The sequence below is a fragment of the Molothrus aeneus genome, chromosome 1 (genome assembly GCF_037042795.1).
Source record: "Molothrus aeneus isolate 106 chromosome 1, BPBGC_Maene_1.0, whole genome shotgun sequence".
NCBI lineage: Eukaryota > Metazoa > Chordata > Aves > Passeriformes > Icteridae > Molothrus > Molothrus aeneus.
The window spans coordinates 26,159,064-26,176,811 of record NC_089646.1 but is presented as its reverse complement, the minus strand read 5'-3'; the positions used below and the strand labels follow the sequence as shown (position 1 = coordinate 26,176,811).

Genomic DNA, 17,748 nt, shown 5'->3' with positions numbered 1-17,748 from the left:
GCACCTAGTTTGAGCATCTCTTGCTACAAACAACCAATCGATGTAACTGAATAAGCAAGCAATTAAACCAAACATACACTGAGTCTCTGCTCAAACTAAATAGGGAATTAGGCATAGTGTGCTTCTGCATACATGTGCCTTGATCACCACTTGGTGCATATGTCTGAAAATCAGACCAACTATACTATTTTATGAACTTTTTACATGTGGGTATACACTTTGCTATCTACAGGCACTGAATTATGAAAATATATCACGCCTGTGTGTTGTCCTTTCCCTACAGGATCTCATTTTGTCTTCTGTTGCTCAAACCTCACAAATTGTGCAATCTGACTGCATCACTGCCTCTGACTCCACAGGCAGGGCTGTGGGAGAGGGGGCTGCTCCAATCCATTTGCCGTGTTCACATGTATTTGCTAGCCTGACAGAACATTCATGCCCCACCTTGGAAGACTGTAAGGCTTCCTAAGTTTTTGTACTGAAATCTCAGCTGTACACAAAGGGTTTAACAGTATTTCACACTTGCAAAGTGCTATAGAAAAGTGTAAGACAGCACTGCATTACGTTTTTTAAAATGAACTGTTTCCTAAGTTCAGAGAGGAAGTTGGTGACAACCATGTCAATTCACATCTCTCAATTCACACTCAAGTTCCCTATATCTAAAAATAAAATGCTTTCCTTTAAAAAAAAGACAATGGTCATAGTATTAATGATGCTGCTGTGATTACTAAGTATCTGAATGACTCCAGCTGGGTATCCTGTTACAGAAACCAGTCCAGCTATTCACCTTAGAATTGAGAAAAAGCCTACAAGGCGATAATCTTGCAAGACACCCCGGGTCTTACTGGTTGACCCTGGGTCAGTAGCTTGCACAAATCACAGTTTATAAAAAGCTGTTTGTGAGGCCACTGCAACTAATCCTTTGTGACATGAGGAGCAGACTTTCTCATATATGTACATATACCTAATATATTTATACATAATGTGTATATAAACCCTCCCCTTCTCCCTGAGTTGTCCAGTTGTTGTCCAGGAAGGGCAGACAAAAGCCCACTTGTCTACATGTTCTGGAGATCTTCCTAAAATGAAAAGACCTCCTAAATATTTTGGGAAATTATCTAGCAGATAGTAATAGGAACATTATGATATAATGAAGCTTTACAAAGTAAATATGTTATTGCACACTAATAGTTGTAACATGCAATAGTTGTAAAATGTAGTAGCTGTAATATGCAATATTTGATTTTTTTTTAGCTGAATGGGCTATTTACCTTTGTTCTCAGTAAGATCACAAGCATATACTGTGCCTTTCTTATCATATGCCAGCTCTACTTCATATGCACTTCCCATCTGTGGCTGCGCATGGATTCCCCAATGAAGTCCCAGCTATTTACCATACACACAAAGGATGAAGGAAGCTAAGAAAGGTGATGTCCATTGCAGCTGCCAAGGCTGCACACGAGTCATTCTAATTTAAAGATAATGTTAAAACTTCATTTCTTACAGCTTATGATCATGCATGATAGTTGCGCAAAACATAAATATCTTTCTTCTGATGGTACCAGCTTCTCTTTTAAGAGAAAAGTATATGCTTGATGACTCGTTGCAGACAGTCTTATTCCAGTCCCTTCTAAGTGGATAATTTCATTAAGTGATTATTGCTTACTTATGCAATTAAGAAGAGAGAAAATATGGACCAATATGCTTTACAGGTTTTATATATGAAAAAGAAGATCTTAGAGTTAATATGACATATGACAAGCAATTAGTCTAACCAGGCCATGACTAGAATTCTACCTTATAAGAGCTTCTAAAAAAAAAAAAAGCCGAGCTAAGCAACAACATTATTAATAGATTCTGTATTTTGTCAAAAGAGAGCACACTAATCACAAATAAAGTGATCACAATAAATTTGAAATATAAACTGCTTTCTCTAAAGTAAATGTAGGGAATTTAAACTGATGCAACAAATCTAGCCCATAACACCCATCTTGTGATTTTAAATATGGGACCCCCTGAACCATAAACCAAGAGTCAGTAAGTGAACAGAGACATGATTAGTAATAACTCCTTTTCCAGTAACTTGTGAAAATAATCCAGACAGACAAACTTAAGGAAAAAACAGTGAATAATAGGTCTGATAGGAGTAATTTATTTTAATTGGAAAAAAAAAAAAAGGAAAACAAGATAACAATAATATTATTCATGCCCTGGAATTATATCACCTGATTTGCTCTAAAGGATATCCTAAAAGTCTATCAACTTCAGCAATACCTGTTAATTTCACTAGATAGGTAAAAAAAAAAAAAAGAATTGATTTTTCTACTATTACTCTGTGGATTCTCAACTCTCATGATCTCTTCCTTGATATTTTATATCTCACAGTATTTCTGTCTTTCTGACTCATACATCCCCTAACCAGATGTCTAGGAAACTGTTATTTACATCCATGCAGAATCCTTTACACAGCAGCTGTATAAAGGATGACTTTCATGAGTCACTGCCAATTAAAACATTAAAAAAATTCCTGATTTATTTAGATATTTTCCTAAAATCGTGCATACCTGTTTCTATATGCATAAAATCACAGATAATTTAAAATTTACTTCAGGAACTTCTATCTGCTGTGTTCTCAGCTTTTAACAGCAAATTATGAAAAGAAAGGGCACAAGAATCATAGCAGAACTATTACAATTCATAAAGAAAACGAAGTCCTAAGATGATAAGAATCACAGCAAGGTATATAATTAGAGTGGCTATAACAACAACATATAAATTAGATAATTATGGATTAAGCAATCCCTTGGGGGATTCTCTCTTGCCCTAGAAAACATATAACAAGCTCCTTAGATAGAAGGCAATAACTATTAAGTGTTTGAGGGAGAAGTAGGACTATAAGGAAAAACAACAAAAAAAAAAAGACACAGCAAGATAAAAATCCTAATTTAAAATCCAAAGACAGCTTTCAATTTTAGTAGTTTATTTTAATACACTTACTGGTCCAGTTTTCCCCCATTAAATCTGCTGACATCTGTTGGCTAAAGGGCGCATGTCAGATTATCCAGAAGTGCAAGATCAAATAAACATGAACTGCTTTTTAAGGTGACAGTAGGGAGATACAAAACACTGCAGCGATTACCATTAGTGGAATTTTTTTTGTTGTTGTTTCTTACATCAATGTAATAATCCCAGGTGTCCTGGACACCAGACATACAATAATCTTCATAAATCCTAATTCAAAGCTATACCATCTGTCAAAAATATTTTTTATGTCTCCTAATAGATATGCTACATAATTGCTCTCACAGTAGGGCAAAAATACATGGTTGTACTAATTTGCATTACCAATTGAATAGCTCATTATCAAAAATAACCCCATCACATTACTGGGGTCTCTAGCACTCTTCATATATTAATAACCTTTCCATTCTGCTATTTTCTATAACCTCAAATTCCCAATGAAAGTAGATAAAGATTGAATTATCTGGAAATTGTATAGTAATAATGGAAAAATCACAAGCATAAAAAAAATAAAACCATAGTGTCTCTTTCTATTATGATTGTGTTGCAGTTAAAATTAGCTTTGTATTTCATGGTCACTAATTTACCAATTTAGTCACTAATAAGACTAATCTAAGTTCTTGGCCCTGCAGAGCACTAACCATTTTGGACCCAATCCAGAGAAGCACTTAAATGTGTGTGTGACTTTTAGCTCATGAGCCTGAAGCAACTTCAGAGGGATCAGAGATGCCTGATTAGGCCCAGAGCACTCATTACCCTGTTGGACAACAACACATCTCCTCTAGGACTGACCAGCACCAGGAGATGACCCTCCCAACCCCCAGTCCATACTTGTGGAGATGGAGAGGACATCCCATATGGAGCTTGTTCAAAGCAGGAGACAAAATGTTTGGGCTTAAGTTGGCCTTTGAGAACTCCTTCCTCCAAGGAGTTTCCAATGATCTGCAATTCCCCATACATGCATGCAATATCCAAACAGCTGAAAACAACCCCAACTGAGGTATGGCAGGGCTTGCAAGAGGTTCTGTTACACGTTCCTAGTGGCAGCAAGACCATCTTGATGTAAACTTTTATTTGTACATTGGTTTAAATAATTTATACAAGATGATACAAATATACTAACTTGACAATTCAGTGATTGTACAGCAAGCAAATCCAATAGTACCTAAGGAAATGGGAAATTCCAAAGATGATGGCCATTACCAAAAAACAGCCCAGAAAATAATTTCTTCAAAAAATCAAACTCAACCTCATTTCCCCTTTGAAAATCCATGAACAAAGTATTACTTCATTCTTCTTTAAATCACATTTCCAAAAGAACTTTTCATGTCCTACAAGGTTTATATCTAATAAGTAGTGAAAAACTTTATATTTAAAAATAAAAGCAGGTTTCCAGCAACTGAAATGATGAAGTGGTTGATAAACTAAATGTTCTTTTGTTCAGTTCTGCATGATAAATATCAGATGCCACTTTGCAGTAACAACTATATTTTAGCATACTGTTCTATGTTTATCAAGAATTTGTGTTTTTATACTAACAAGGTTATTATTTCAATTGATGTGCTATGTCTCCATGACATATTGAATATGTAATACAATGCTTTTCCAGTTTCTCTAAATTGGTAAATTCTCCCACTAATTTACAAAAATATACTCACCATTGTAAGGGGGAACATTACTTTCCTAATGGCCAGAATTATTCATTTGATTTCCATGATTCACAATTATTCTACTTAATTTGAGAACTTGAGAATTCCTTTGAGTAAATGTGAAGTCCAAATACTGAAATCTAGACTGGAAAGAATTGCATAAATAGTGCTCGATCTTAATTTAACTGATTCTGTCACAAGCCAGTTCATATTTTTGTATTTTTGTGTATTGTATTTTTGTGACATGTAAGTATTTTCATAGAAAGGTGAAAATTTATCTTTGTTTCATTTTCACTGTAATATCTGCTATTTTATTTGGAAAGCTTTGCTTCTTCTCTCTAACTCATAAAACTTAAAATCAATACAAGTTCCTCTTTTCCTGAAATTCCACAGAACTGAACAAACCACTGAGGCTGCAGTAACTGGCAATTCACCATCCCCAGCAAGGACATCACATTAAGGGAAACTACATTTGTCCAGTAGATAACTACAACATCAATTAATTATACTGCCCAGATCTGCAGGACTTTGGTTGCAAAACATCCTGGCTCAGATGTGGATCTAAAAGTCAGACTAAAATTTTGCAGTTGGTTGGAACTAATTAATACTTTAACATTATCAGAAGGCAAACTACTCATTACTTACGATGAATTAAAGATTTCTGTACAGGACATAGTTTTAAATTTTAAATTAGAAAAGAAGACTACAAGCCACACATACACACAGACCACTCTTAGAAGTGGAAAATTGCCACACACACCTCTACTATACCAAGGGACTTAGCAATAATAAATAGTGAAACAGTATTGAAAAGAGACAGACAGACAGACAGACACTGTTAGTACCAAGGTGAGATATGGGAAAAAGAGACAGGATAGGTTAAGCAAAATAAATGAACCATCACAAAAGCACAAAAAGTCCAAGCCAAACATCTTCAGTCACCTTACAAATGTCTAAAACTACATGGCAATGGAAAACAGGCCCATGCTTGATACAAAAACATTTTCAGAGTATGTGGAGAAGATGTACAGCATTTGCAGAAATATTCTGAAAGCCCTTGCCTGTGAACATGTATCAAATATCAAATATACCAAAGAAAAAGAAGTTCAGATTTACAGCCACACAGCAGAGAAACAGAAAGGAAACACATAAGAAAGACAGTCTATTATACTCACATGTTCACATGTTACTTATAATGGTAGTTGTGGAAATAGATGGTTTATGTAAATGTGTGACATTTGCCATCACTACTCACCACACTAATGCTTCTATGCAATTCATTAACATTCTAGCTACAGTTTCATGCTTGCATAACTCAAGTATAAAAATAATATACCCAGCAATACCATACAGCCCAGATTTCTACGATTTCCTTTTCAAATCCACAGCAGTGGGCTTTATATTCTTGCCATCTAATTAATAGCAGTGCTGCTTTTATGACAGATGATGAGGAGGGCTGAGAGTGACTCAGCCAATGGAAGATGTGAATGTGGTGAAACCATCTTCTGCAGGACATTCATGCTTCTTAACTGAGCTGCTATGGAAGTTTCATCAGGTGTGCATTAGGAAAAAGTCTCCTACCTGTGAAGATTGACTGTACCTCGGTCTGGTCTGTGGAAATGAAGTTTTATCCTTTGAGTCTCTACTTTGATCATCAGCTGTGTCACCTACCAAAGTTAAAAAAAACCCTTTTAAATCACCAAAATCCTTCATATTTTACATAAAGTAAGAAAACCTCTTAAGTCTTCCTAAAATCAAATTATACCCTCAGAAAGGGGACTCATTTTTTGCCACATTTATATTTAAAATTTTGAACATGAGAGAAAATGAAAGAACTGAGAAATTTTGAACATAAAGACAAAAAACGTTGAGAAGCGATCTGCAAAACCCGGAATAAACCTGTATCAATTATTTAAAGGAAAAAATTCTTGAGGAAAAAGGGCAGAAAAGAAAAAAGCAGGGACCCTATTTTTGCATACTTTAGGACCATTAGGTTCTATTAATTAGCAAATTATTAGTACATAGCAGTGTGACTATGTAGTGGAAGGGAGATACCAGGTGCACATCCATCCCATCCCAATCCAATGTCAGGCTAGAAGCACTGTTACTCTATCCTCATTTGTAGCCTCCTTTCCACATGGTTGATATCTGTGCATGAGTGCAGAGAGAGAGACAAAGCATTCTGAGAAATGGCCTGGTTTTGACTGTATGGGGACAAAGACTGCTTGGCAGGCTGGGTACTAATCTCCTCCCATTGCAGGGGCTACCTCTGCCCAGGACTTTACCAAGAAGACACAACTCAGTCTATCCAAAAAGCTGCAGTTGGTACTGATCTAAAGATGGGCAGATCACAGCAATAAACTAGAGACTGATTATTTTCACATTAATTTTTAAGACAGAAGGTACGTTATCAATTTTATTAAAAAGGTAGAGGTAGTAAAAAAAAAAACAAACCAAAACAAAACCAAACCAGAATTTGTTTCTCAGATGTTGCAAAACAAACATCTACCTATCCTATCTTCTCCAATTTTCTTTGTCAATGGAAGAGTGTACCAGAAGCTGTAAAGATTTTGCAGATTATCTCCTGCTGTTAGTACTAGTCAGTAAATAGTTTGTAAGAGCAGACAACTGGCAAAGATTAAAGATTTAGTTACATAATTTTTGTTTTATTTTTATTTGAATTCATACTGCTTTCTGTAATGGCATATTTTGGAAGTCGGTATCTTTAAAGGGTTCAAGTTACTGTAGTTTAACTTTGCTAAATCAGTGGTTCTGGCTCTCCTATTCCTTTTTTTTCAGAGGTTTACTTAGAGCCAATGCATCAGGCAGAAGCCTTTGAAAACAGCAGCCAGCTTCTGCCCATGCCCAGCTAGGCTGAAAAGCCAATGGCACTCAGGTTCATGCATGTTTGTTCCATACTGCCAAGGCCCCCCAGGTCCAACTGGTCAGATCCCTCAAGTACAATGCAATATTTGGTAGATTTTTTATGAAAACAAGCACTAATATCTAATTTTTGTGTCTGCTTTTAATACCCAAGTATTATTCCTAGCAGTGTATGCAGAGAATCATCATCATCATCATCATCTTTTGTCACGGGTCTTTGATGCCTATTAATTTCATTAATGTCTACACTTTCCAAGGCCTTTTCTGGAGTTGAAAGATGCTTCTTAGTAAACTAGTAATTCTCTACATAAAAGACTCCAAAGCACTTGCATTCACGTGAGCTATTAAAGAAAAGGGGTATGGGAGAACGAAGGAGATGGGGATTCAGTTAATCTTCCATTCCATTCCCAGTACCTTGAAAAACACAATTTGTAAGCACCTATAAGATAACAAGGTAAATAACAATTATGAAAATCATGAATGTTAAACAATTATTTTACATTTGTAATGAAGTAGAGGCCTGCAAACAAAAATTATTATAAGCTTTATAAATGCACCTTGCCTCAGGGAGGTGTAAAAGTGGTTAACAGATACAGAAAGAGAGCAGTAAGGTGTATTTTTGGTACACTTGCTGCAAACAGATTTAAATTGTACCAAATTTAGGCTAGATCAGTTTCTCCAGGAGTAAGGCTATTTAAGCACTTTGAACAACCTAACAAAATGGTTTCTCTTAAGAGTGGTTAATCTCCAAAGGGCTTCAGAGATGGGTTGAAGAAACATCTGTTGTGAATGGTTTCAATCATGCCAAGACAAGGAAGATGAATGACCTTTTTGTGTTCCCTTCCAGTCCTACATTCCATGATCAATGCAGGAGGAAAGACTCCACAGGATACCCTGTCCCTAGATCAGGGAGCTTAGCTGTGTGATGAAGCCTTGGAAAGGTGCTGGGAGACTGCAGTGAGCTGGACACGCTCACCAAGCCTGTAAGGGCACAGCTGGGTGGGCAGTCCAATGGGACATCCTGGGTGAAGCTGGGTGTGTACATAAACACTGAAAAAAGTTACAGCAGGGATTCAGCAAACACAGGAACCAACATTCTACTCCTTGTCTTTACAAATCATTCCTGAGAAAGCATTCCAAAGTTTTTGTATGAAACAACACATTAAGAAAACTCAATGCATAGGTGTTAATGCTATCCAGAATATACTTGTTCCCTGCGATTAGTTTTCCTTAAGATGAAAAGAGTCTTGGTATGTAATCAGGACGAAAAGGTCATAAATGATCATAAGAAAGGAAGAATAAGAACAACTCATTTAGAGAGAAATGAAAATTTTACTTAGAACTTTGTCATCCAGCTCCCAAAATTCACAAGCTCAGTATAGGAATACCTGTATTGTTTCACAATTCAAAGTGCCTTTGTGAAACTGCACTTCGATGCAGAATTTTTCTTTGTTTAAAAAAAAAATAAAATGGGGAAATCCCAACATCTTGCCAAATTTTCAGGCATATGGTCCTGCAAGGATAAGCTATGACTCTTTGTACAGATTTTTATTATTTGAGTTAATGGAGTTAAAGCAGTGATAGGCAGCTGCCAAAGACACCAAACTGTCTAAGACATCCAGCAGGATGGAATGTTTCTTCAGATAAATTGGTATTTTCAGTGTACTTCTTTCACTGGTTCCTATCTCAAATATTCAACCAATTAGTCATCCTTATTTCTACTGGCCCAAATAATTAATTAACTGTGACATACCTCCCCAGCTCTATCAATTCCCAACCCTATCCAGCTTGCCATAGCTGACTCATCATGTTTAGTCACCCACAATTTTTTTGTGTGGTCTTTTTTTTTTGTTTTGGTTTTTTTGTTTGGTTGGTTTTTGGGGTTTTTTGTTTGTTTGTTTGTTTGTTTTGGTTGGTTTTGGTTTTTTTTTGTTTAGCTTGCCTTGGTTTCCCATTGACTTACAGTCTAATCTCTTTCCTTAAGTGGAAGTCATAGTTTGTCTTTCCTCTTCAGGTTCAGCCTTTCAAATGCTTCCCTCTGGCCTGGGTTTTCCTCTTTTCCTCTGCAACCCTGTGATCTCCTCTTCCTACCCACCTACCACTATGTGAGGAAAGGGGATGATGCCAAACACCAGACAGACAGACAGACAGACAGACATCCATGACAGCACAGACCTTTGGGTGCAGGAACTGTGTAGGTCCTTTTGAGCACTTCAAACATTTTAGTTGATAGCTTTTAACTGGGGAAAAACCCTGAAGAACCAAGCCACCCTCCCCTCCAAACCTGGGAGAAAACCCCACCAAAAAAACCAAAACAAGTTCTCTTATACAATCTTGATGTAAATAGGTATATCATCATATTTTTGCCAAACTAAGCAACTGAAATCTGGCTCTGAAGAAAGATCAGAAATACATCGCCTTAGTGGAAAGCGCCCCCATAAAGTCTTTCATCAGAACTGAAATTCATCAGAACTGCAAATATGTTCACAGATAAGGGCAGAAGGACTATGGTAATCACCTAGCCTAAACTCCTGTAAAAATATAGGCCATAAGATTGCTTGAATAATTTGTTTGAACTAGAGCAACTTTAAAGCTGTATTTTAATCAGGGGATAAAAGACAAAATTACTTATTTAAAAAACCACTTAGATTCTGGCTCATATATTCCTTGGTTTAAGCATTGTGTAAATTTCAATCATAAAACTCCTCTAGAAAATAAATCTAAGTCATATATCAAAAAATGATGTATACTGTTTAAAGTCTATAATAATTAGAAATAGAGGGCACTTCATGAAATGTAATATGGTTTAAATATCAGCAGCATAATCTGTAATATGCAGTACTTTGCTGGGAAAATTTATCAGGAAAAAACCAATCATGCTTATTGCTGTAAAATATTCCCTTCCTTACCAATGGGAAAATATTTAAAGTTTGAAAAGAAAGTAGTAGGCGTATTTATCCTACTGTCCAGATAAGCTTGTATTTCAAATCCTCAGTCTTGGGAGGCTGAGGATTGTTTTTCAGTTATATTAAGCCTTTTCCAGGCCCAAATAATCAGTGTTGCACTGAAAGGTCACAAATACGTTTCTCCTTTCACTGAGCTGATGCTGGATTTTCACCAACATTCTCTAAGTTCCACTGGTATCTTTTACTAAGAACTGCAGCCAGGTGTTCCACAGGAAAGAAATACCTAATCCAGTCCTCAGTATATACTATGTATATCCTCCCTCAGAACTCAGAGGTTTTGGTGTCTTCAGAAATCTGCATTCAGCTGCCTATCTGGACCTCAGAAAACTCTCATATAGAAAGGTTCACCCACAAGTTTGGCTTCTACTCAACAAGGAAATGGTGTTTCTATTTATACTCTTTCCTCTTCCAGCATTTTGTTAACCTCAAGCTGTGTAGTCTCTTGATCAACAGACAGCATTTAAAAGCCTAGCCCACCCTCAGTTTAATAAATTAAAACCTCTTGTAAATGTACTTTATAATGCAGACTGCCATTTGTCCTGGTCTGTGTAAAACTCCTGTGAGACACTGAAGCACGTACAACACAGCAAGCAGTAACTAGCTACCAAATACATGGATTTTCAAATGTCACCTTCAGCTTCAAAAGGAAGACAGCTATTTTCCATTATACTTTAGTTAGTTGCTTAACTCTTTGTTGCCTGTCATTATCTTCTATGTCCTGCATAGAGATGGCAAGAACAAAGAATATTCTGGCTTCTACTTGGCAGCAAAAAGACAAAAAGTTTTAAGAGAGGATGAGTAAGATCTGAAAACAGGAGAGACCGACTCTGTGGAAGCATCAAAGTTTTGCTGCAGTTTCTTTTCCTTCTTTCTTACTCATAAATCTTCCCCTCTCTCCCTGAGATAAGGAAGAAAGGTCAGACACAGCAATTTTAAGTTACGCTGCTCCAGGATAAACTAGCAGAACTTCAGGCTTCAGTCCATCAATACTGACAGTGCTTTCAATCTCAGGAGGTATTTAAGAAGTATTGTAATTCCCTCTGAACATCTGCATCTCAGGAGTCCCTGCAATGGCACTTACATGCAAAGGGGGTTGATAGCACCACTTTTTCAAGTCCTGCTCTCCTCTCTGCCTCCAGGTCTGTCAGCAGGGATGAAATGTGTTTCTGCTCAGTCTCTTCCAGCCCTGCTTGGTTCTCCAGCACTCACTTCCAGGGTCTCACATCTTCCACTTACCAGCCAGTTTCTACCCAGTGAGTGAGCTGGGGACTGCACTGGGGTGGTGCCAGGGAACCTCGATGGCGGTACCCCAAACACAGAATTGTGCTGATTTTATGGGATCAAGACAACTAACAGAAGACAGGGAAGACAAAGGGAAGACTCTTAGAAATCTTTGCTAATGAGCATAGAAGCACTGAATGGTTTGGGTTGGAAAGGAACTTTAAAGATCATCTATTCCAACTGCATGAATGGATTGTACACAATAAGTTGTAAGTAATTTAACAGTTTGCATTGGTGGTCAACAGATCATTCAGTGATCCATCTGAATCAAATAAGGCACTGGCCAGTGCTGTCCTCTTCAATGGCACAGATGGACATTGATGAATAATAGTTGGTTCCTCCATTTGCCTAAAAGTGGGACTATCACTCTGTCTAGTATTAGTGCTATAAAACTACATATTAATCTTCATTATCATCCATGTGTGCATGGCCAGGGCATTATAGCCTTATAAGAACATATATCTAGTTGGCAAAACAATGAAGTCATCCTAGTTTCAGGTCACCTCATCCTGGTTTCATATTAAAGCTTTTCATATCAACAGCAGTTTCATTTCAACAAGCTAATAATATCCCCTAAAAAAACCCAACATATCAGCAGAAAGATTCTCCACAGCTGCAACTTCCAGCAAAACAAGAGTTTAAGAGTTTATGCTGCATAAGGGTGAGTGAGAAGGAAGTCTGGCTAAGTCCATGCTGAGGCAGAGGTCTGGCAAGTGTTTAGCAGCCTTACATTGAGTTTCAATAGTGTATTAAGAGGTCCTACAAACAAATTTTTGATAGGGGGTAGAACTTAACCAGTATCTTCTCTAATTCTCCTGATGAACCACGAGAAAAATCTATATAAACCCCACAATGAGAATCCTGAAACTGATTTCCTCTAACTTGTTAAAGGCAGGGGGAAAACTGTAACAAGGTAAACATTACCCTGAATGGTTTTGCATTTGCAGACATGAAGCAACAAGGTTCAGTCCTTTCCCAATTAAGAAGAATAGCAAATCCAGCTACAGCACATGCCATTGGAGATTATGGGAGTGGCACTCCACATTGCCACCCAGTCTGATTTTGGTATCCCATCTTTCTGAAGGCATTCTTAATGTAGTCTCCATTTTCCTAAACAATTCTCTCAGGGTGTCCTCAACCTGGTCCCATTATCAAGATCACACTGTAACCATAGATTAAAAACTTCCCTGTGAAAAATATTTTGTTTCCTCAAACAAAAACTTTTCAGAAGATAGCAATAGAGAAACAATATAAGAGGATTAGAGGCTCCTGTAGTTTCCATATCCCAGATCTACATATTTTTAAATTTGCAAAAAGTGTTTTATTTCTGTGCTTTTCTGTATTTCCAATTTCTTAAAAGTTTCACTTCTTTCAAAGCTTTCCTGAATCCTGGAACAAAGGACTCTTAGAGTTTAGCTCTAACTCCATCTCCAACCACTTCACTGAGGCTAAATCATTCCAACTCCTCTGACCCCCATTGAAAAGGCTCTCTTTTAAGAGGTGCCCAACTCTTCCAGAAAGCTGACGAATCCAAAGTCAAAGTTTCGTAGCAAAATTTTGGTTGGAAGGAATACTGGAGATCACACCAGTCCAATCTCCACTTCAGTGCAGAGCTAACTTCAAAGTGAAAGAAACTATGTACCTGAGGTTGTTCAGCTGAATTTTGAGGCTCCAAAGAAGGAGCTTCCTCAGCATCTCTCATCTCTCAGTTTTATCTATCCCTCTACTGTTTGTTACGTCAGGTTCACAGTCACATTCAAAGCAAGCTGTAGAATTAATTAGTCCATGAGCCACAATCCTCATGATGAAATGTTATTTTTCTTTAGTTTTTATTTAGACTTTCATGTCAAGCATAAAGAAATGCCAGGAATTAATCTCACTCTGATTCTCTGGTGTGATGCATCCATGAAAGTAATTTTCATCCCTTATATGTGCATGCCAGCCTTTCTCAGTAGTCCACCAAAACACTGAACTCCCTCACCATAGCATATCTTTCCAGAGATCTTGTTTTTCCACTTTGCTATTTGGAAATGCTATTCTAGACTTCATTACCTTAGATACTGCCACACCTTTCTTATCAAGTTGTGATATCAGAATGAGCAAGTGATGGGACTTACCAGCTACTCAATACAACCTTAGGACTGAAGCAATCAACAGCATAGATCCAAGTAAGGGCTTATGACATGTTCAGTCATTTCTTACAGAAAAAGTTGAAAGAGAAAGCTAAACAAGATAAATGTACATCTTCTAAGTCTTCTGACCCAAGATTTGTGCTTTTCTGTGTGTTTGTGCCACTGCCTCAGGGAAACCTCAAAACTATTCACTGCTCTTCCAATGTTCAGCTGATACTGTGTGGACAAGCCCCCAGCATATCTATTGCATGTTGGTATTTATCATGAATATTGGCCCTAAAAAAAAATCAGCAAATCTGCCTAGAAGGTATAGATTAGATGCCATAGGCCAGTCTTTTCATGCACTAAGTCACAGTTCTTGACATTCCTAGAAAACCTCTAAATCTTCCTGTCACTCACTTCAGCTGTCACTTCGGCTGTTGATATGGAGTGTTAAGCCACTCCATATCAAAACAAATGTAACCTTCCAAGGCCAAGTGAATTACACTTTTCTGGGGAAGCAGACCATTTAATCTACTTTTTCGAGAAGTTTTATGAACTGTTTTGTTCTCTTTTTATTTTAGACTCAGTGATACCTGATTGTCACGGTCAGCTAGACCAGCTGAATCATCCCACAGAACAAGTACATTGTTCTTAAGACTAGGAATAAATCAAAAAGTCCCTTACATTTTTAGATATTTAGAACAGTTTAGCGTTAATTCACATAATCTCTTTCCACTTCACTCTCAAATCTGCTTCCTGGAAGATGTCTACACATAATCCAACTCTGCTGTATCAATTGGCTGGTATGCAACAAGTGCAAAAGAAGCCTCAGTTTGCAAGCTTAATTTTCTTCCAGGATTACAGTCTCCCACTAGATCCTTTTTGCTTTTCCAAGGGACGGAGATAAAAACAACATTGTTTCCCTTTATTTGTTATATTTCTCTTGCCTAACTTTCTCTTGTTTACCTTTGAGAGAATATGACAGTCACAATCTTCACAATCCTTCCTGCGTTTTCGTATTTTGCTTGTGAGGATGATAGAAAGTTTAATCTCAAAACAATAGAAGTCTTTACCTCTTCAGTTCCTGATGAATGGTAAAAGGCTTTGGGAAAACATCAGTAATAACAACAAACTCAGAGGAAGACAATAGTACAGCTCACACAGAGTAGTGCTGGCAAGGAACCTCCCCAGTAACATGTTTTAGCAGCATCATTTCCTTGTCACTAGTTAATCCAACCTATAAAACCTATCCCAGATTACAGGCTCAGTTGTTTCTCAAAGTTATATATGTACTGTAACATTCCACTTTCCACTATGAAATTAACATTATTTCAGTATCCTCACTTAACGACAACATTAGGACTCTCTTCCTCCTGCTTTATTCATTATGTGGTTCTAAAGGCAATCCTGTCCAGAAAGCAAACAGCACATGCTGAAGCCCACTGATGAGGACAGAGATTTTCCTAGCACTTAAAAACCTGCTGCGTGGTCTGCCTGTACAGTGTCTTGGTTACCGTGTGCAACTTGCATTTCAGTAGATCCAACATGCATTAAATTTATTTGCCTGTCAAAAACTGAGGCCTGATAGCCTGATATTTGCATATGAAGCTTGTTACATAAATGTAAATTATATTAGAAAACAAACAATGCAAATTTAAGCTGGTTTCCTATGGAATTAGATTTACATGACCAGTCTTGTGTCCTTGATAACATAGGAAAACATTGTCAAATGTGGTTGAAACTGGCACAGAAGATTTGGAGATATTTAGAATTTACAGAATAGAACCATCTACAGCTGGATAGTAAAAAGAGATTAGGAGTAATGCCCCAGCTGAAGGAAAAACCCGTTGCTCTGTTATTCTTGGCCTGCTTGGTCAATTGGCAAATACTGCTGTGGTTGGTGACTGTGAATGAAGGGAAGACAAGGGAGGCCACTGTAATAATGCAGGGAAATGCTCAGGGCTGTTCTAGCAGGGTAGAAGGACTAGGAAATCTTCAAGGAGATCCTTGATAAACTATTCCAGGGGATGTTGTGTTTTATTCTCTTGATAGCATTTTAGCTATTTGAAACAAGAAACACTCTTTTTATAAAGAGGAAGAGAGGAAAAATCCCACTTAAAAATTTGTAAATTTTTACAAATCAGTCAATTCATATTAGGGCCACTTATATCTTTGTCCCAAGATGCACTGAGATGAACTCATGATCACAGACAGCCTCATGCCAATAACCAGCCTTCAAGTGAGCAGCTGCCTACAACATTCACATTACTTGTTAAAAACCTTTTGTCATGTTGTCTAGAAACTCTGAAAGTACCAGAAGGCTGAGTTAATATTTCATGGGAGAAAATTGATAATAGGACAGAACACTCATTTAAGTTAACTTTTATGCAGCATAGTTATGAGAGATCTCCAAAGTAATAATCATTTCATACCCAAATGCTACTATCCTCTCAGAGGCATGGAAACCCCACTAATTTTGAAACAAAATTAAGCAGAATTAATTTAAAACATAAAGACCACACACAAAGTTTTAGAGATACCCTGAAAGACACTTAAACGTCTGCATGCCATACAGGCACAATATAACTGGTGCAGAAAGTTATATCATAATACCTAAGACTCTACTAGAAGGCTTACAAATACTGTGGTTCAAAAAATATTTCCTCCCTACTTTTTTTTTTTTAAGTTATTTTCTAGACATCAGCCTGGAAATCTTACGTCACTGTGACTATATAATGTCAATTCTGAGCAGAACACCTTATGGTACATCCTCTGCTGCTTTTGCATTTCTGAAACATGCTTGCAGACTATTTCTGAACAGCATGGGGTTTTTTCTTTAAAAAGCATAAATTCTCTGCATTTTTTGTAGTGACAAGCACAACTTTATAAACATACCTAAAATTGGTACAGAGAGGCTTTGAGTATTTTTTAAAAGGAAAACCTACATCCAAAAGCAATCTCAACAGATTATTCAATAACAAAGTATCTCTGCTTCATAACTCCTTGAAAAACTACTTTTGGGTTACACTGTTAATTCTGTTGTATTAGTAACATCTTCTGATCTCAGATTTACAAAGGGATCTAAAACTAATCAACCAAGTCTCCTCACAAACTAAAACATAAATCCATTTAACATGTCCTCAGAAAGGACAAAAACCTGCATAGTAGCTGAATTTTGGATCATACCTCTGTCATGAATAACCAGCTCCACACTGATGATTAAAGGACTACCTAATTTTATTTATTTATTTAGAGAACATAGGTCAATAATGTGGATTAACTAGGATTAAAGTGTTATTTTCTGATTATTTTTGTGCTTTAAGCTGGTTTAGTATTTCTAGGAACTTTATTCTAAATCCAGCTTTGTAGAAGAAACTATACCACAGAACTTCTGGATTACTCTTGACTAGTGTGTAAACAAAATGAAAATGTTCATTTCAACATATTACTGCTAGATTCCTTGGTTTTAATGGCAACAACATAAATAGTATTAAATATTCACAGATTTTTAGTATGTCTGGCTTCATTACTTTAAAACCTTTCTAACTATTCAATTGCATTTTTGCATTACACAAATATAGTAGTGCAGATCTGTTAGAAAAAAAAAGAATTATCAGCAGAAAAAAAGAACTAGAATAATTCTTTTAAAGTATCCAAAGAGCAGGGCAGAAGTTATTTTGGGGAGGAGTAAAAGAGATGAATAAAAATTCCTGAACAAAGGAATTTGCTTTACAAAGTCTAAAAAAGCCTCACCACATTAAAATATCCATTTACAAAGATATAAGAGCAACAGATGTAAAAGTCCAGCTGATATGTTTTTTCCTGTATTATTCA

General features: G+C 36.8%; 1 protein-coding gene across 3 annotated transcripts in view; it reads right to left on the bottom strand.

Moving 5' to 3' along the window:
• The window catches only part of UMAD1 (UBAP1-MVB12-associated (UMA) domain containing 1), an 80,113-nt gene that overhangs the window by 12,318 nt on the left and 50,047 nt on the right, over nt 1-17,748 (bottom strand). For all 3 annotated transcript variants that reach the window (XM_066553792.1, XM_066553801.1, XM_066553809.1), the window contains one exon: nt 6,252-6,337. In XM_066553792.1, coding sequence (XP_066409889.1) covers nt 6,252-6,337 — 86 coding nt within the window. The remainder of the gene's footprint in view (nt 1-6,251; nt 6,338-17,748) is intronic.